We start from the raw sequence: 21,297 nt of genomic DNA on the forward strand, positions 1-21,297 counted from the left end.
TTTTGTCTGTTTGTGTTCATTTTGTGTCTCTTTGTGGTCATTTTGTGTCTGTTTGTGGTCACTTTGTGTCTCTTTGTGGTCATTTTGTGTCTGTGGTCATTTTGTGTCTCTGTGGTCGCTTTGCACCTGTTTGTATTAACAACATACATGGAAACATAGATAAAAATAATAATGTCATAGGACCTCATAGCTAGATGCTGCGTAATGATTGTTTTTTCTACATGTCTTCCTCCAGGTCCATCCAGACAGAGTCCCCTCCTTATCACCCTTAGCGGTAACTATTCCAGTCCGCTGAGCATCACCAGCTCCAGTAACAAAGTCTACCTGCACTGGTCCTTCGATCACACTACCAGCCACAAGGGCTTCCGCATACGCTACTCGGGTGAGTGAGGACCGGGAATTTACCGGCATTAAGTGAAAGGCTCATTTTATCGATGTGATTTCCTCGCAGTTGTTCATTTACAGTCCCGTTGAATCATCGGATGAAAGTCGTGTTTGACCTTACTTCTGGACCTCGTGAGTGTGATTCCATCAGCGGTATATTTGGTTTACTTTTGTCAACAAGACGTCGAGTCTGCCAACCGCAGCCGAAGCAGCTAGAAATATGACCCATCGCTATGACAACCTAACGGGGGCGTCGGGCATCTGCATCACTTCTTGCCGTGCAGTAAAACCTACGAATTAGTAAGCGCTGTTCCTCGCATTGCTTATTACTCTCCTGTTTTGTCCTACCCTCACGAAGAACCTGTTGGTATACGACACCTGCATAACTCGCTGTGAATTATGACTGTGTAAATATTTAAAAGGCTCCCTCCGTTCTGTATCAACACCACTCAGGCAGATTGACTAATCGTCTCTCTCTCTCTCCTCGTCTCAGTGGAGCTTTCTGTCTCCCCAGCCGGATGTTCTGTCGTTCGTCTGCTCTGTTTTTCACTTCCCCTTATTTCCTTTTTTTAAAATCTTTTTTTTCTTCTTTGCAATGATGGATTTTGCCAGAGCAGGTTAAGTGACAGACGCACAAAGTGATGCCTGAGAACCCAAAAGTTGGCCATTGTGGAGTTGCCTTCACTGGTACCTCGGTGAAGAGGAAGAAACAGATGGCAGAGGCACATTCAGTGTATTCAGCTTTGTTCTTCCCCTCATCCATCTTTAGTCTCCAAGGGCAGATTTTCCATTACTCAATTCCAGACGTCTTCTCTTGCAACCCTCCATCTCACTTTTCTATTCTTACTCTTGATCCTTTTGCTTCTCTCACTGTTTCTATCAGCCCCGTTCCCTTTTATCTCCGATTCAGTCAACCCACAGTCGAAAACTCTGTCACTGCCTTTCTTGCTGTGTCTTTGTTAGACTGTGTCACTAATAGTCGACCAGGAGTTAGTCGATGAGGGAAGTCAACCATGTTCGGTCAAAAAAATCTAACTCTACAGGACATGAAAACACTAACACATAGGCAGACATAATCTTTACTAATCTCTGCAGGTGTTGAATAGTAAATATACATGTGAGAGAGGAAATCAACAATGTGGGACTATTTCAGGGGATAAAATTGACCCAGGAAGGTTTAGACTCTTCCACAGCACACACTCATCGCACCCTGAAAGGCAGGTACACGGAGGGAGAAGGTAAAGAGACAGAGGGAGCTGGTAGAAACTTGATGGATTTTTTGACTGTCCACCAGACAGCCGATGCAGCGGCCAAGCATCTTTTTTTGACGGAGGACCAGTTCATGCCAGCAGCAGACTAATGGCAGTGTTGGCGCACCATGTGATGAGGCTTATTACCAAAGATGTTCAGTCTCCTTGCTAGTTTTCCGACACATTCTGAATCAGTAGCCTACAGCTTTTACGAGTGTTGCTATGGCTTGCTTTGTACATGCACTTGTAATTTGTTTTTTTAAAGATGCATCGGTAGCTTTGTATTTCGCTGTAATGTATCCCATTTATAACATTCTTCCTCAGCCCTGGAACACACATCATTTTCTGATATAGATGTATTTGGATAATTTATGACAGTAAATATGCAACAACCACTCGACTCTTGCAACAGCTTGCAAAAATGATAACCAGTAAACTGAGAAAATCACTGGTTGAGAGCAGCCCTACTCTGTATGTCATATCCTTTTTTTTTCTATATCAATCACTTATCACCTTTCCATGTAGATTTGATTCATTCTGAGCTGCAGGGCTAACTGCAAAGACTAACTGTACGCAATACTGTAACAGGCAAAAGAAGAGAAGCAGCAACACGCACAGAAAGAAGGACAAATAAGTTGGAAACAGACTTTACAATTTCATTTAGCAGACGCTTTTATCCAAAGCGACGTATATCTGAGTAGAGACACATTCATACACCAATGGCGACAGAGCTGCCATGCAAGGTGCTGCCTGCCACTGGGAGCAACTTCAGTTTCAATGTCTTGCCCAAGGACACTTCGACTGTGAAGGGGCGGGAGATCGAACCGCCAGCCTTGCGATTAGAGGACAACCGCTCTACCACCTGAGCCACAGCCGCTTCACTTCAGTTCTTGAAGTGAAGAATTGAACTCAAGTGTGGCTCAGAAGCAGCCAGTCACAATGACAGACAGAGAAGGCCTCTCCAAGGAACATATAAATTAGATCTGTTGGCATATTGATTTTAAATTTGGGTTTTTCTTGTGTTCTTTTCTAAAGAGAACATGACTGGGGATTTATCTTCCGATTAAGACGTCAAGAATTCCAACCTACTCTTTACAAAATTACCAGAACCTAAAGTACATCTGCTGTGTATCAACTCTGAAGAAAGCTAACTTTTTTTATTTTTTTTCCTAATGAACTTCAGTGTTTTAATCTGTTTTATCTAAAAATCTCCTCAGTGCCACAAAAAAAGGGGTCTGACAGCTCATTTGAAAAGTCTCAAATCGTCCGTCTCATTGGAACAATTTCTGTGAAGCAGCAACACCTCATAAATGCTGAATACTTACTAACCATCGACAGGGCTTTAAGATTTTATACTATGAGGGAGTTTTATCTGATTGTCTGCTCGGTGCTAAAAAAGTCCCACTAACTTGAAAGAGGGGCCATTCCCATTGCCACATGTGTGCCGTTTGAGTTAGAATTAGCATTTTTATAGAAATGTAATGTGGTCATAGTGATTCCCTTACAACAATGAGCATCATTTTGCGTGTCGCATTATTGCGTCGCATAATTTTTCGAATGTTTTCACAATCTGTGTCCCTTTACTTAAACTCACATATTCCGCAGCAGATGTGTAGTGATGCCACATTATCGTGAGAGCTGTAAAACGCAGTTAGGCGTGTGAGTCCTCCATTCTTTTGGAAACTGCGGACCTATCGCTGGCGCCATTTGCGATGATAAATGATTATTGCCGCCACCAATTTAGCCCACAAACAAAAACAGATACTTTGTTCCTTTTATTTCGTATCCATCACTTTTATGATCCTCCTCTGCAAGCTGCTGACAAACTCCTGTTTTGTTTTGCAGAACATTAGTTTCCTTTAATCAATTTTCCTTGTCTCAAGACTGCAGGTTTTGCCTTAAAGAGATTGTATTGTAGCACTTGTATTAATACGTTACCTCCTTTTGCCTCGCCATGCATAGAAGGTACAAAAGAGATCTGATGCTCCGTGTTATTGAAAGTGCATTAATCCTTAACGTTCTCAACAGCTTGCATCATCTTGCGTTGTTATTATTTTTCATGCTTGTTGCACTCTCTTTTATTTGTATGCATATTTAAATCTTTACCTGTTTCTTTCATTTATTCACAGCGGCCTACTGCAGCCCTCCAAACAACCCTGTAAACGGCACAGTACACAGTCTGACTGGCACTAAGCTCGGCAGCACCTTGCGTTTCAGCTGCGACCAGGGCTTCCGGCTTATAGGCCAGAGCAGCGCCACGTGCACCCGGACTGCACAGGGGACGTACCAGTGGAATGCGCCGGTGCCACTTTGCCAAGGTGAGGGGCTTAGTGGTGACAGCAGGTCATCGCTGAGGTTGAGAGAAAAGCTTGTCTTGTCCACTCAATAAAATTAGCCTTAGCAGGATAATTTCACCTTTTTAATGCAGATCGACTTGCGCACGAATCTTCTTCAATTATGTAAAACGTTGCCAATGTTATTGTTGTGACTCATTCAGCATCTATTCCCACTTCTCAAAAGCGATGATAACACTCACAACCCAACCGGCATGCTGAGTTTAAGAACGCGTTTTTTGTAGCAAATGAATTTTTGTAAGTTAAGTCATTCTGCTCTGAATTGATTGAGCAAAGTGTCACTGAATCGATTTGCTTTGGATGAAAGTGTGATTTTAGTTGAGTGTGCAATCATCAGCAGCCCCACAGCCTAAGATGTGCTTTTAGAAAGCTCACTTCACAATTCTTCACGACTGCTTTGAACATTCAGCCTTAGATTAAAGATATTTGGTTTATCTGTATGTGTGTTTTGAGTTTAAGTCCAAGTTACTTGCTTATCACATTTAAACAAAAATATTCTACACGGTTGTGATGTTGTTGCGCCGTCTTCTGTGAGTTACAATATCAGTGGATTCTGTTTGTTTGTGCTCCAATTTTCTTCCATATTTCATCACTAAAAACAAGAAATCCAAAAGCTACTTCCCCCTGTCTGGTTTTTAACCATCCCTATTAACAGCAGCAGCTGCAGCAAAGCAGGGCAGCCGTTCAGCGTCTGGTCAAGTCTGCACCAGGTGTAATCTCCACATGAATTGCATGTGTTCTCTCTAGACATGATTGTTTACTATTGTGCAGATGGTGACCCAAGCTGATGCTTACTGCACATCAATGCAGGCTCTTGTAGTGTGTTTGTACAGGGAGCTAGCTACTCTGCATACAAAGATGGGTATTAAAATATACACTGCTGCCGGGGCTTTCATTCTTACGTGCACATTTTATTTATTTATTTTTTTGCATTATGTTTATTTAATCTAACCTATCGACTGCATCCTTTTTCCTTTTGTAGTCATGTCTTGTGGAATGCCAGTTCCTCCTATCAATGGCAGTATTGTTGGCCAGGACTTCTCTCTTGGAGCCAGGGCTACCTACCAGTGTAATCCGGGATTTAGGCTCTCTGGGCCTGTCACCACCTCAGTGATCTGTCAAGAGTCTGGGAGGTGGAGCCCCATTGAGGCTCCACCCAGATGTGTTCGTAAGTATTGGCCAAATGAATAAACTCTCAGCAAATTGCATCATCATATATGAATACATAAACGTATAAATTTGCTTTATTTTTCACCTTCCAGCGGTTACCTGTCCTGACATTGGCCATTCTGCTGTGGAACATGGGAGATGGAGACTAATTTATGGGACTCAAAACCAATATGACGCTATAATGATGCTCATATGTGACCCAGGATATTACTACAGAGGTCAAAGAGTGATACGCTGCCAGGCCAACAGCACATGGAACTACCCAGATCCTCGCCCAGTCTGTGACAGTAAGTGCTTCTCAAAACTGCCTTACAGGCATAGAAAACCCTCTGCTAGAGAAAGGTAATTTAACAGATTTGAGAAATAAATGGATCCAAATCTGTCTTATTCTCCCTGTGATATTAAGAAAAGAACATAGTCAAACAGCTGTAGCTCCCCTAACCAAAACAAAATGAATGAAAGTCAAACAAAACCATCTTCCAAACAAAAGAAATCAGTATTCTTCATTACATTTTTACCATATGGGATTGTAATGTTGTTTGCTCAATTTCAGTCATCTCTTGTGGGGACCTTGGGACTCCACCAAACGGCAACAAGATTGGAACACTAACTGTGTATGGAGCCACAGCCATTTTTTCCTGCAACACAGGATATACCTTGGTGGGCTCTCGGGTACGAGAGTGCATGTCCAATGGGCTTTGGAGTGGATCACAGGTCCAGTGTCTAGGTGAGATCTGCAGCAGTCTAAAATTATACAATACAATGCCATACAATAACACCTAATAAAGCTCTATACACCAACACAACAGTTATTCAAAGCACTTACGTGTGTTCTTGATTTCTTCCTCCTTCATTCCTCCTTAGCCGGCCATTGTGGCACCCCAGAGCCAATCGTGAATGGCCAGATCATTGGGGAAAATTACAACTACAGAGGCAGCGTTGTGTACCAGTGTAACCCAGGATTCCGTCTCATTGGCGTGTCGGTGCGAATCTGTGAACAAGATCACCGCTGGTCAGGACGGACTCCCGTCTGTGTCCGTAAGTACCCGCTGAGAATAGCTTATTTTTAAAGCTGTAGGGGACATAGTGTATAGGTAAATAATCTGAGACTGAGAATTGCTTCAGAAGCTGAGCAGAGGCTTGTCAACGGAGGCACTAATCAGATTTGTTCAAGGCCGACACTGACGACCAGTTTATTGTGATTATACCTGGGCCCTGATCACCAATTCATTCCTGCTAGGGAACATACGTTTTACCATGCCATTTTCAAAAGATGAGATTGTTATTCCAAAGTAATGCCCTTTATTCCTCAATAATAACTCATTTTACAAAAACATTATTTTACAAGAGACCAGTGGGAAAGGAAAAACAAGCAGCCGTTGCCACTGGAGTGGGCCCTGTGGCTTCAGAGCTTAGATAATACCCGAGCACCTCCATTCAATATTTAATCTGCATTCCAGTACCGTTTCCAGTAGAGGCTCGTTTAATTCAGATGGTTATGTAATATTAAAGCTTTCTAATTAGTTAAGCTGCTCTCTATATTGGGTGTAAACATGACTTTCTTTCTCTTTTGACTCTCTCAGCCATCACATGTGGTCACCCTGGCAACCCCACGTTTGGTATGACCCAAGGAACCCAGTTCAACTTAAACGATCTTGTGCGCTTTGTCTGCAATACCGGATATGTTCTGCAGGGGGCTGTAAAATCAATGTGCCAAGCCAACGGGCAGTGGAGCAACGCCCTACCCAGGTGCAAAAGTAAGTGTCAAGTAGATACACAGGCATCGATGATTTCAGGTGTTATTTCTGTAGAATTATATGGCTGGAGACTGAAGAATGGAAGAAACACGCCTGATCCTGTTTGCAAATGGATCCAGTTGACACTAAAACATTTGTTTAAAAGTTGATGTGAACAAAGTTGTGAGATAAGTTTTGTACAACATATATTACAAACAAGAGAGGAGAGAAAAAATGTATGAAAAACATCATAATAGAGAGATCATGGATGCCCTGGGCAATGTCCCGCTGGTAGAGCTTGGGTTGTGGCATTCAAGGTGAAGTTACTTTGAAATGAAACACCTACCTAACATTGTTGCAGACCTATGTACACCTCGTCATGCAACCGTATTCCCTGATGACTGTGGCCTCTTTCAGTGGGCTAATCTGCCCTGGGACACCATTGTGCAGGGATGGCTTTAGAAACATAAAGAGTTTAAGGTGTTGCCTTGGCCTCCCAATATCCCAGATCTCAGTCTGATTAAAATCTGTTAGATGTGGTGGTAAAGCAAGTCTGCTCCACCTCACAGCTTCCAGGACTTTGGGGATCTGCTACTAACGTCTTTGTACCGGCTACCGCAGAGACCTTCAGAGGTCTTGTGTAGTCCTTGCATCGATGGGTCAGAGCTGGTTTTTTCTGCCCTACAGTGTTAAACAAGTGGTTTTAATGTTGCATATCAACTCTAAAGTTTTTATTTCTGTGTTTTCTGCTGCGTAAACCAGCTTTGTGCCGTACCTACTGCAGAGAACGAGGACAATGCCAAGGAGTGTGTTTCTTTTCACATGCTTGGCGATTAGTATGGTTGTATTATTGCATTCTCATCCATTTGTGTGGGAAGGTAATAAATTACCTACTGTATAATGCAAGGTCATATCGTCTATGGCCACAGATGACCCCAATCACAAAGAGACTGGAGATGAAGCGCAGAGGCACCGAGGGGGAAAAAGACTTTAACTGATGCATATTAGGGGAAATTGAAATGAAAAACCAAAAAGAACCCTGGATTATTTAATTACCACGGCCTCACACACGCGGTCCGTGGAGGTTCCGGATAATATTTACATGTTTCCTTTTAGCCTAGCTACCTCTGTTACACCCTAAGGCTCACCTGTCTGTCAGGGAAACAAACTTAGGTAATAACCATGCAAAGACAGCCAAAAACAATCACAGGATCCTTGAGCTTGTATAAAAGACAGCAGCCTTTGGAGACCCGCATCTTGGCTTTTGCTCAGAATAAGAAGTACCCTGCTCTGCGTTGAACGAGCGAGGCAAGGACTTTTAATTTGACAGTGTTTTTTGCGAAAAGCTATGTATCTCGGCGCTCGTGTCTGTCTCTAAGTCCCTGCTAACCGAAGGCTTTCTGACAGGCGCAGAAAGGGGCCGCTCGCAAGGTCGGGCCTTCAGTGTGACAAAGCAGTGACAGAACCAGTAACTGATTGACTTATGGGTTTGTTTTAAATGAGGAGAAAAAGGATTTGGCTTTTTTTGAGACATTTTTGAAGAAATGGAGGGGGTTACAAGTCTTACAGGGATCCATCTTCAGATATTTCTTAAAGAAAGACTTACATTTTGTTTCTGCATTCACTAGCAGGCGAGATATTCTCCCAGTCATACGCATTAAATCTCTCCGCCAGTGACATCATATTAGCGTCGGCCTTGTTTCGATGCAGATGATGACTCTCAGATGCATTTCATGTGACAACTGTGCGCTCCTCTGCATATGCATGTGGGTGGGCTTGGCCGTCTGTTTTGAAGGCCATTGTTGTTGCGGTCGATGTGGAGGCATAAGTAGCTTAGAGGTCTTTTTTTTGTCAGTCAGTTTTATCACTTTAATTGCAGCAATCAAGACATATTTAACGAATCGCGGTCTGTCTGCCATGTGCTTCCTCCCTGAGTGAAAACCTGTGCTGCGATAACGTCCATTTCATCCATCTCACCTTAGTTTCAGGTAAATCTAAGAATCGGCTTTTCTTTTAGCCGGAGACAGAGTATGGGATAGATCGAGAAGGCAGGAAAAGAGGTAGGGGCGGGGCAGGAGTCAGTCAGACAAAGGTAATGATTTCCACTGTCTAGATTTTAACTATAAGAGTCTGTAGGCTCCATCAATAATGCAGGGACCATGAGAGCACCACCGGTGCAGCCAGTCTTCTATTCCTCTCTAATCACCAATTTGAGTCGCAGCAACAGTCCCTTCTTTGGATGACTCGTGTGTGTTTATTTGTCTTTCAGTGATAAAAGGGAAGAGACACAGGATAGGAAAAAAAAAAAAAAAAACACCCTCTGACACACCACTTACAGGGCTGTTTCTTGGCAGTAGGCCAGGAGGAGGAGAGGGTGACCAGGGTCCCCTCTTCTGAGTTGAACAGAGATGAATTACCTCAGCCCTCCTTCCCCTCTCACTTTTATTCTTCTTTTCCTTTCATCCTTTTGCTTCCTCTCTCCCTGCCTACTGGGCCACACACAAGAATTTACTAGGAGGTCAGTCATTTTAGATGACTGTTGGATCGCTTTTGAGCCTGTGTTGCCGGAGCACATTTGTTCAAAAACTGAATTCCAAGCCTGGAAAGTCTCGCACTGAAGCAGCTCGACTGCTTCAAAAACCCTTTGTAGTGTTATTATGCGGTAAGTTGTAAATGATGGCACCACAGGTCAGCGCTCTACTGGAAGGAATACATTATAATAGGTATTTGGGGGGTGATTTAGCTATGCTGGCCAGCTTGGGAGCATGGAAATGAGCAAGCTTTTAGGCACATTAGCATACAATGGGTTCATTTTGGCTGTAGCAAAGACACACTCATGGGGGCGAGACTGGCAAGGCAAACTGGGGCATAATGGCTGCGTGGGCACTCCCAGACAGTGTTTTAGAAGCCATTAGAGCTTTGGCATCATGGTACACATTTAGTTCTGGTTAACAGTATAGGCCAGACAGCAAGTGTTACTCACTGTGTTCTGACTTTGTTGAGGCAATGTAAGGTTTTGGTTTATACCTTGTATCCGAGACACACAAGATGGATCGGTGTCGGTAGCAGTCTCCAGCTGACATTCTGTTATGAATTCTAATATATTCTCCACCATCAGGGCCTCTTCCTCACTGACTCTGTACCACACCCTCCCTCTCTCTCTGTCCCTCGCTCATTCCTCATTCTCCCCTTCCCTAACTCTCTCCATCTGGTGTTAAACTGACATGGTGCCTCTTCTCCTGTGAGCTTTCCATCCATCACCATCTCTGCACCAAGGCGGCCAGCAGGAGGCTGCCTCTAATGAAGCAAATGTTTATTTCCGGAGTCTGCCTCCTACTCCACTTGGATTGGGGTGAACGCGTAGATTCTGGATGGGTGGAAATAGAAGCTGAGGAAAGTAACGGACAGAGTTACAGTCAGAGAAGAATCCCTGCCAAAATGGGCATGTTCTCTGTGTGTGGGAGACAGTTATTTCTATATCAAAGCCACATTAAGACAAAAAAAGCCTCCTTCTCATCTTTCTTGCTTTTAACATTTTTACATATTTTTTAAAAAGATTTATTATTGAATCAGCATCTTCAGCTTTAATAAATGATCAACCTGTAACTGAAATGCTCACACAATATGTTGTTTTCTCTCTTTCCACCTTCCTCTGCATTCTTTTTTTTTTTTTCCCCTCAGTTGTGAACTGCACAGAGCCAGGCCATGTAGAGAACAGCATCAGGCAGGTACTGCCCAGCGGGCCGCATCGCTACAGCTTCCAAACCACTGTGTCATACCGCTGTAACCCGGGCTACTACCTGCTGGGCACCAGCTCTATCTCATGTCAGGGGGATGGCACCTGGGACCGCTCCTTGCCCAAATGCCTTTGTAAGTAACCTGAGGGCTTGGTTGTAAGTGATGGTGCATGATTTCAGTTTGTTTTTTTGTTTTTTTTATATATATGTACCCTGAAAAAGAAGACAGTATACATAGAAGGACTGCTCCTACTCCACCCAAAAAGGTTTATACTGATTTTCCCAAAACAGGAGCATCCTATTGCTCTTCTGTGCTAACCTTAATTTCCGTGGCTAATGATAGTACACACAGCACATCAGTGGCTCATTTCCAAAACTGATGAATTAAATGTTTACTATGCGAAATGTCAAATCATGGTGAAAATTCCCAAGAACAACAATATATATGTACAGTCGTCCTCAAATGTATTCACACCCTTCCATTAAAGAAAAGGCAAAACTCACAATAGTCACTCAAAAAACTAGAAACTGACAAAAGTAATAATAAATAAAAATGTGCTTAATTATAATTTAGTGAAATAAGACATTGCTTTGGAATTGTGGTTGAAAAGAAATAATTTAAAAAAAACAAACAAAACCGTCTCGGACAAATTAGAGCACTTTGCTGATGAGCAGAGGGCCAAAATCTAAATAGGTTGCAAACAGGTGCAGAAGTCTGATTGAGAGTTACAGAAAATACTTGATTGGCTCAAAGGGTTGTTCAACAAAATATTAGTTTACGGGTCTCATCATGTTTGTTTGTTTTTTATATTTCTGTTGAACCACAATTCAAAAGCAATGTCATGATTTCAGTGAAAGCTGTTTTTTTTTCTTCTTTAATGGGAGGGTATGAATAAATCTGAGGACAACCATATATGACAAAGTAAATCAGATCTGAAACTCTGAAAGAAAGATTTCTAGATTCCTGCGATGTAGTGAATGTTGTTTGTCTTAATTTAGAGGCATTGTGTTCTACATGTGATACATAACACGCTCTTTCTCTTGTTTTTCTGCTTTGACTGGACAGTGGTGCTGTGTGACCGCCCCAGCATGCCTCCCTACGCCCAGATATCAGGTGACCGTCGAACAGTAGGCTCAGTCATTCGCTACAGCTGCATCGGCCAGCGTACCGTCATGGGCAACACAACACGAATGTGCCAGCTGGACGGGCAGTGGAGCGGCTCGCCACCACACTGCTCCGGTATGGAAACCTACACCCAGATTGACTGGTCACCCAGATTGACGGTTTGGAAAGCGAAACCTGACAATATTTTTGTGAAACAGATTGTTTACTTGATATTCAGTAATGACGTTAATACAAAAAAAGACTGAAACAAGCGATATTATATTCATCGTATTTGGAGCTATGTGCTGCATAACCCATCTTTTCTTCCTCATCTCTCATTTTTACCTCTAATATGTGATTAATTCGGAGGTAATGGCACCACCTAGTCATGCTGATGCCCTCATAACACCAGGCCAACAAATAAAAATGTTTGCGTGGCAGCTGTTAGCAGGTAATGAGCGAAGTAGGTGGACCAAAGATGGAGCTGCCTGTCTACTCCACTGGCCTCAAGGGCAAAGAGAGTGTCCTCCATAAAACTGCTTTAATCCGCTCATATTAGACTGAAGAACATCAACGCCAATACCTCAGCTGGGTTATGAAGCGCTGTAAAGACACCCGCCCCTGTTCTCCTTCTCCACTAACAGCGATTCTTTCAGCGCTCCAACATGCAGGCTTCGGGGATGCCCATTCACGGAAGCGCACCTCCGCGAAGATGCGACAGAAAAATGCACAGACGGCGACAGAGACACATAAACTAATGCTCACACAGACACACAAGCCGTGTGACAATAAAATGGCGCTCTGACAGTTTAATGTCATAATTCATGACGTCCTTATATATCCCGGGGATTGCTAGTGTTCTCTCAACAGGCAATAAACACAACCTTTTTATAAAGATTTGGCTGACTTTCTTAGCTCTGCACCATTAAAGCGATGTTGACCAGTGCCTTGTAAAATGAGCAGCGAGAGCAGTACACGTCTTTACTAAACGCTTTGTGGTTGTTTAAATGGAGGACTTGGAGTTATTGAAGCAAGGTGCAATAATATGTTGGGGCAATGAAATGAAAAATCACATCCTATTGTACATTTTCTGTGCAATGTAGTGTTGAAGGAGTAGAAATAGAATGTGTTTGGGGAGCTAGTCGCTCCTTAGGGAGGTAGGAAAACATAATTTCTCTGTTGGGTTTACACGTTGGAGGGAGGAGGGGATCTATGTTCCTGTTCTAATCGCATCATTATTGCGCTTTAATATGAAAACATCACTCACGTGGAGAGTGCATTTTTAATCAGATTGTCAAGAATTTTGTGCTATATTTACATGCATATTCTTTTTTTTGTTTGTTTGTTTTATCTTTTAAGGGGAGTCTGCCGGCCTATGTGGAGATCCAGGTGTCCCTGTGCACGGCATCCGTCTGGGAGAAGAGTTTACAGTGGGCAGCGTTGTCCGCTTCAGCTGTGAACCCGGCTATGTGCTGAAGGGCTCCCCAGAGAGAACTTGTCTGGCCAATGGAACCTGGCTGGGCACACAACCCGAGTGTCACGGTAAGCAGCAGTACACACACCTGTTTCTGTGTTTTCTTTCTTTTCTGAAAAGCATGAACCGCTAGTAGTGGTGCTTACAATTTATACAGCAGGATCACACTGCTCAGCATCAGCAGAGATTTTTTTTATTATTTTTTTTGGCAGGGTTCTAGCAAAAAGACTCACATCAATTGTCAAATTTTAGAATGAGACAGATATGGATTTCGACCTTGTCTCTTCATCCCTTCACTCTCACAGAGAGGGGTCATAGGAGGGCTGTGTGAGATATACATGTGTTTCTTGGATAAAACTACAATGTCCTGTGGTGGTAGCTGTGGGAGATTGATGTACTAAATTCACTGCTCCTAGCTATGGCCTAAACAGGACGTGTGCACACATACTTGGTAGTAAGTTGAGTACTTCACAGCGGGTGTTGCTTGTGACTAATCTTGTGCTTTATTAGAGATTGTAATATTTTTTTCAAACATAATCTCCAAACGGTTGTTCCTCTGGGTCAAGAAGCATATAAATTCTGAGACTGGGTGGGGTGAGAGTACGATAAGATCAATAGGTGGATTGGTGTGGCACCTACCAAATTGCGGAGAATGGCGAGCTTCGCCCGAAGGTAAAGCTCTCAATTTAGCAGTCAGTTAAATTTCCAATTCTGACCTGTGGCTACGAGCTTTTGTTGAGCAGCTTGGATATCAAGGAAGAGCTTTGAATAAAACAGCTGCTCAGTTTGAGCTTGTTCAGGAATCTGGTCACGACGTCTTCCCCTATGTACAATGGGAATATTCTGGACATGTCCAACTGGAGACCCTGGAGCAGACCCAGAAGATGATGGATTGATTACATGTCCCATCTGGCCTGGAAATACCCCCCGGGAGATGGAGGACATCACTGATGAAACTCATGTGTGGGCTAATGATTTAATTGCTAGCAATCCAACCTAAACCTGGAAACATCATGGACATATATAAGACATCTACATGACCTTTTGTTGGCTTCAGTGACTTCTGTTTTCTTCAAGCTGTCTTTAATTCATGTTTTTGTTCCCTTTGTTGTTCTTTTCCTCAAAATTTTGATTATTTACTTACATATTAATATGTATGAGTACAAACCTTTGCAAACACAGATTGAAATTTCACCTAAATAGCAGTCGATGATAGCCACAAACAATGTTGATCGGGTGGTAGATGGGATTGTCTCATAATCACAGGGACAATAAGTCAGTCTTCTCTTGTCCACGTGCCAAAGTGTCAAGTCATTGATTTCCATGTTGCTCAAGATGACAGGTTTCCAGCGTGCATGGTAGCTCCACTGTTATTGGAATGTGAGTGAATGACAGGCAAGAAAATGTGAATACAGAATGCGTGTACTTTGCTTTATATTTCATCATCCTGGCATCTGTTTTTATTTCTTTCAGAGCTGGTTGACTGCAACCATTCCCCTCACTGAAACTTACATTTTGAGCCCATCGTACTCAGGGATTGTGCATAATAGTGTCGTAACGGTCACTGGCTGTGTGATTAGATGTTACCTTTTTAGCATGAGTAGGAAACACATTGCGCGTGTTTTGTTTGTGTTTGCAAGTGATTAAACAAGAGAGAATAGAGGACATGACAGCGAATATTTCCTCTATTGAGCACCATAAAGTTTGTAATTTTTGTCCTTGTGCAGCATTTCATCCATTCTGCTGCAGACACCTGGAAAAACAATTCTCTGAATGTGCAGTTTGTGTGGGACTGATCGATTCGGGTCATTTGCCCGGCACTATTCATTATTATTGCTGAGACAGGACAAAGACATTACACACAATGTGAAAGTAATAGAGAGCAGTTCTTCTTTATCTATGGTCAAACATATTGAGCGCGGCAAAAGTAGAATATAACGAGGCTCTTAAGGGTAATATCCAGAGGAAGAAGTGTGCGAATTTAACTTAACAAATCAGTTGCTATCAGCTGTATTTTTAGTTTATTTTCATGGAACAATGTCCTTGTAGTTGTTCTACACTTTTAGTATATAGCTTTTTTTGTCCATCCTCCTTTTGAAAAGGAGGTTTCACATCAAGATTTTAGTATTAATAATTATAAAGTTGATAGGAAAAAGATGTATTTCCTATGATCTCCTTGTTTCCCCCTCTATTCACATTTTTGGTGCTGAACACTAAATCGATTGAACCGTTGATAAACTTGCTTTTCCTACTTAGCAATTTTTATCTGCATCTATGATGTTTTGCTATTCCTTGCCCTTTTCTTACTCCGCATATAAACATGGCCCTTTTCTTCCATGATCCCAGTACACAGTGTGTTATTTCCAGAAGCATCATCCTGTCTCCCAGGCTGTTTTCACTTGTGCTCTTAACACCCCCTCACTCCCACACAACCCCCTCTCCTCACACCACCACCAAGTCTTTCCCTCTCCTTGTGTGCCGCGTGAGTGTGTGTGTGTGTGCCATGTGCATGTGTGTGTGTGTGTGTGTGTGGTTTGCCCACTAGCTGAGGTTGCCCACCTGTTCTCAGTTGGCACAGACTTCAAGGGCCAGGCCACATCTGGTCATTACGGGAGGGCGATGCCCACGGGGTTCTGAGGGCCCGGGGCAAGCTGGAGACTGTAATGAACAGAACCATCGCTGGCGGTCGGACAGACACCAAGGGATTTTCTGAGCAAAGGATGTGTCCATCAAAGCAGAGTTACTTATGAAGTAGGACGCGGGGGAACATGAAGGTGGTGGTAGGGTGGGTGGATGAAGAACTGAAGGAAAGGGAAAACAAGCAAAGTGGGGATGCATATCAAACACATAAAGAAGTATAAAGAAAACCCAAACTACATATTGTTTCATTTGCATAAGTCATTTGAAATACATCTGATTAGCATGGCAAAAAGCTAAGTCAATGGGGAAGTGGTCTTTAAAGACGACGGAATCGTTATGCTTTCTTGCGTGTACTCAAAGGGGCTGACTGTGATGTAGCGACTCTAGAGAACAATGACACAAAATTGTACATGACTTTATGTACATTGCTGAATACTGATATATAATGAGAGGTTTTAGGCTTTTAAGTTGGCAGGTTAAATAGAGAAATCAGCGTATGAAAAAATGAGAGGAGAGTGAGGAGAGTTTTCATCTGTAATTCTGAATTGCTCAATGCAAGGACATAATGGACTTTCACCTCTGATCATTTTGGGATTTAGTCATTAAATGAATAACACCTAATTCTTTCTGCCCTCTGCTTTTCTCTCCCCTTTTTAGTGATTTCCTGTGGAAATCCAGGAACTCCAAGGAATGCCCAGATCCTCATCCATGATGGCCTAACCTTTTCCAGATCCATCACTTACTCTTGCAGGGAGGGTTACTACTCGACTGGACTGCTCACCCGACACTGTACTGTGAATGGGACCTGGACCGGCAACATGCCAGAGTGCTCAGGTAAAAACATCAAAACAGCTCTCACATAAATACCTTAGTGAATATATATATACAGTGCCTACCATTTTTTCCACACTTTACACATAAGTATTGACAAGATGCTTTTGTTCTCTGAGTTGCCTCCCTTTATGCTCCATCTTTATGTCAGCTTTAACAATACTTTACACTTTCCTACATGCTAAAAGTCTGTCCATTCCTTGCAGAGAAGGGAAATCCTGGTTGAATAGGTATCAGCATTGAAGACATGTATTGTTACACAAGATGTGTAATAGAACATGGAAGTGATGGTAATTTCTTGTAATGGTGACTGTCTCAGCTCTAAATGCCTCTATGTGGTTCCCTGGCTCACTATGAAGAAATTGGTTTGACTCGTGGTCCATTCAAAGGGCGCAGGCCTGACTGACAGCGCTTTATCGTCATGTCTCACAAAAGACACACAGCTGCTGTACAGAGAGGAGAGACCCTAGCAAATAGAGGTCGCTAAGAGAACCAGTTTCTTCTGAATGGAGAGGATAAAACCCTAAGCAGCTCCATTATGGATTTCAGAACTCAGTAATCCATAGGAGTGAAAGGGTACATGTTGAAGCACTTTGGCAGAATGCCTCCAGTGAGGGAGGGACATGGGAAACGGAGCGTCTCTGACTGAAGGATTTCTATTGATCTGGAAAAAACTCCATGCTAAGGGTTTACTTGACAAAGGTAGCTACTAAAAGGGAAAAAGGAAGTTCTGGTAGTTTCCTATCATAATTTCAGCTTAAGCCTACCTAATGTAACTGATATTTACACATTTACATCATGTAATTAGTGGACTGCTTGCTATTGACAATTTAAGAATATTTTTATACAAGAAGAGAATTTATCTAAATGTATCTCAGTGCTGTAGGTATTGTTCTCGGGTAGACTGCTCTAGATGGGCATTGTGGTTCCATGTAGCACCATCTTTTCAGCCTAGTGGGAAATGTAAGTGCTCACTCAGTCAAGAGGAGACACACTACGCCTTCAACAGGCCCAGATTCTGCACCCTACATAGAATTTTACTGGAACATGTTGGATATACGCATTTAACAATGCGTTTTGTCCCAAGGCAACTTAGCTCAAGTTGTCATGTGCCCTGGATTTTCCGTCTTGGTAACGTTTACAGCAGAGCTGAGCTATGATGCTGCTGAGTCACACAGTGGAATTCTCACTGTTGTTACTCAGTCACACTGTTTTCCCTGCAGGATGTGAAAGTACAATCAAGGAGAAATGTGGTTCATTTTGGAACTTCAGGGAGCAACTGTAGAGGCACTCATCACAGGAGTGTCTCTGCAGTGTTTCTGCTTCCTTAAAACTCTAAACAGGAAAGAATCAAAGTGCAAGGACAGTTCTTTCACATGGAAACCATTAACTATATACACTTTCTACATATATTATCTAAAAGAGGTTGTCCATTAATGAATGCAGAGCTAATTGCCCATGAGAACACATGAGCTATGTTGGCTTAGATTACATTTCTGATGTGAACTGCTTGGGTCAAATGCATATTGACCCAAGTAACTCACTGGAGGCTCCGTCCATTGCATGATTCTAGTTTGATCAATTGTTTCATCCAACCTATATGATATTAATTTCCTACTTTACTCAGTACAATCAAATGTGAAACGAATTAAATTGTGAAATTATGTGTCTCAGTAGCAATGAGTTAGCAAGCGGTATATTTTTTTGTATTTGCTATGTCTGTCTACAGTGTTGAAATGTATTTATTCTCACTTTCAATCTCATTTTGTTTATGCAGTAATTAACTGCGGTGATCCCGGAGTACCAGCCAACGGGGTGAGGTTCGGAAATGATTTCACCTACAACCACACCGTCAGTTTCCAGTGCTCTCCTGGTTTCACTATGGATGCTGACCGGGCGTCCTCGCTAATCTGCACCAAGGACCGCACCTGGAACGGCACCAAACCGCTTTGCAAAGGTATAGTTGTAGAAAAAGATTTGAATCATGATGTGAGCAATTGGGTGGAATTATGGGTAGGTCACAATGTAACTCCTCTTGGGACACAATTTATGCTTTGTCTTTGCTTCATTATTTTACATTATTAGACGGGAACATATTTGAAACCGATGTGCAGAATACATGAAGTCCATTAATGCCTCTTTGTCTCGCTGCAGCAATCGTATGTGGTCCACCACCCACCATCCCTAATGGACAGGTTGTCGGTACAGACTTCACCTGGGGCTCCAGCATTAGCTACTCCTGCAACCAAGGTTACCAGCTGTCCTTGCCTACTGTGTTAACATGCCAGGGCACCGGCAACTGGAGTGGAGAGAAACCACAGTGCTTCCGTAAGTGGCACCACGCTGTCATGTCCAATTACATTACGTGCCTTCACTTGTCTCTGACTTTGTTTAAATATGTATGGTATATATGTCTCATGTGTTATGTTTCCCCCGCACAGGAAAATATCCAATTAAAAGCCAACATGTTTTGTGGGTCACCTCATATTACCACATTCTCTCTTCCCTCCATCCTCCTTCATCTTTACAGCTGTATTCTGTGGAGACCCAGGGATGCCAGCGCAGGGGAGGAGGGAGGACCGAGGTTTCACCTATCTGTCCTCTGTCTCCTTTTCCTGCTACCCTCCCCTCGTCCTGGTTGGCTCGACCAGGAGATACTGCCAGTACGATGGCACCTGGAGTGGCACGCAACCCTCTTGCATAGGTAGGCTACTGTTTTGTTCATTAATTTATGGTCATTTTAGCTTGCTGTGTTGTATTTTGGTATAACAATGTGGTTTTGGTTTGATAGCCAGTATCAGTATGCAGCGAGAGGCGATAATCCACAATCAGAGCACGCAAACCTGACTTCTATATATCATTACTTTTATAGAACACCAGTGTCAATGCGAGAGAGGCTTCCCTTTGGCTGACAATTGCATTCCGCTCCCGTTTAGTCCCGATTGCAATTTGAAACCAAAGCGTAAAGCATGCAAAAACCATTTGATCCTGCTAACAAGCTATATTGATTCGCTTTTTCAATTCTGACTTGTGTAGTTAATTAAAACAACCCTGAACATTTATATCACCAATTTCAGAGTGAGCATGGTTTCAGTCAGATCTTTCCTCCCTCCCCGTGTGGGGAATGTGTGGAAATGCAGCAAAGAACCAGGGGTCTGTTTCAGCAAAAGTGCAACATACAAGCTGCAAGTTTCATTGTGATCAATTCCTTTCTTGCTATTTTTGACTTATTTTAGTAATTGAGGCAAATGTTATACTTTGACCTGTTCCTGATCATGTCAAACCATTTTAGCAATCACAAATGTAACTTGAAAAACATAGCTGAAATGTTATGCTGCTACTATTTGCAACCTGCATGTAATCGGTGCTTGCCCCACTACCAAACATCATAGTAACAATGCCTCCTCCTGCCACAAACATCCCTTAAGCATCCTTAAAAAAGGAAGAGTGATAACATTTAAGGCACAAGGTTTAATTGTGAATACTGCAGGTAGAGGCACTTAAGCAAACCTTGCAAAGTGCTCAGAAACAAAACACGTTTTTCTAGCTCTCAGGTTTGTTTTGGTATTTGAAGTGCTATGAAATATGCACACGTATAAACCTTTGACCCAATACCTGTTAGTGTAAACATTAATTTATTATAGCCAAAGTCACTAGTAACTCCACTACCTATGCATGATTTATCAGGCACTTTGTTTAACCACGCTTGGAGAAACCATCGTGCCTGGCGTGTAGGAAGAGTTAAACTAAGATTTAGTGACACTCGATCAATTAGAAATAAAAATGTGGCGATATTTACAGTGTGTAGCTACTGCTGACACTGCTTTACTGCACCCCTTGCGACACCTCTTGTTTTTAAATTCACTGCAAAGACTGGCCTCTTGTGGCTTCTTGTTCAACTTTCAAGATGACTGCACTGAGACCTCTTGCAAATGACAGGTTCCATTCATTCTTTACCTTTTTACACTCAACTGTAATGTGTACTGTTCCTTTATTCCTTTACAAAATATATGACAGCCTTTCCTGTAGCTTTAGAGAGATATGTTGAAGGTGTTTTGCCTGTGGAGGCTTTTGCAATTCTTGTTATACACTGTAAAGAAGATGACCCAGCCAGCGGCTTTAAGGAGTACCAGTACGCAAAATTTGCAATGAATTTTTGAAATGCTTAGTATAATTTATTAATCACTGATTAAGAAAACACTGGAATGATAAATCGTCTTGCAAACAAGTTAAACAACACATTAGCACGGTGTGCAGACTGATAATTAAACTGAGAGTCTGTCAATATGATATAAGCTGCTCTAGAGAGGGATCCAGAGTGGGGTTCACATCACAAATAGAACACAATGTATGATTTGCACAGTTATGTGTTTGTGTTTTTACTTATATCCACATATTTGTTTGTGTGGTATGTATGCGTGGTTGCCGGCATACAGTAATTTATGGGCCTCACTCCTACGATATTTCAGAAAAATGTAATCCCCCACACAGTACCTAAATAGCGATACATCTCTTTGTGGTGACGTATAGAACTGTGCAAGCGTTTAAGTCCCACAAGCGCTTAGTGAGGATGCTTTCAAAGACAATGCCATGAATATTTCTTTATCAAGCAATTA

The 21,297-nt window shown here is 42.4% G+C and overlaps 1 protein-coding gene across 1 annotated transcript in view; it reads left to right on the top strand.

Moving 5' to 3' along the window:
- Positions 1–21,297, top strand: part of csmd2 (CUB and Sushi multiple domains 2) — a gene marked incomplete at its 5' end in the record, with an annotated part of 113,610 nt that overhangs the window by 82,761 nt on the left and 9,552 nt on the right. The window contains 14 exons of the mRNA XM_008291065.1: positions 236–382; positions 3,764–3,952; positions 4,971–5,156; positions 5,251–5,445; positions 5,712–5,885; positions 6,023–6,196; positions 6,742–6,915; positions 10,576–10,764; positions 11,698–11,871; positions 13,096–13,278; positions 16,508–16,684; positions 18,459–18,638; positions 18,836–19,009; positions 19,212–19,385. Of these exons, the coding sequence (XP_008289287.1) occupies positions 236–382; positions 3,764–3,952; positions 4,971–5,156; positions 5,251–5,445; positions 5,712–5,885; positions 6,023–6,196; positions 6,742–6,915; positions 10,576–10,764; positions 11,698–11,871; positions 13,096–13,278; positions 16,508–16,684; positions 18,459–18,638; positions 18,836–19,009; positions 19,212–19,385 (2,490 nt within the window). The remainder of the gene's footprint in view (positions 1–235; positions 383–3,763; positions 3,953–4,970; positions 5,157–5,250; positions 5,446–5,711; positions 5,886–6,022; positions 6,197–6,741; positions 6,916–10,575; positions 10,765–11,697; positions 11,872–13,095; positions 13,279–16,507; positions 16,685–18,458; positions 18,639–18,835; positions 19,010–19,211; positions 19,386–21,297) is intronic.

This window comes from Stegastes partitus, unplaced genomic scaffold, assembly GCF_000690725.1.
Source record: "Stegastes partitus isolate 25-593 unplaced genomic scaffold, Stegastes_partitus-1.0.2 Scaffold712, whole genome shotgun sequence".
Classification (NCBI taxonomy): Eukaryota; Metazoa; Chordata; class Actinopteri; family Pomacentridae; genus Stegastes; species Stegastes partitus.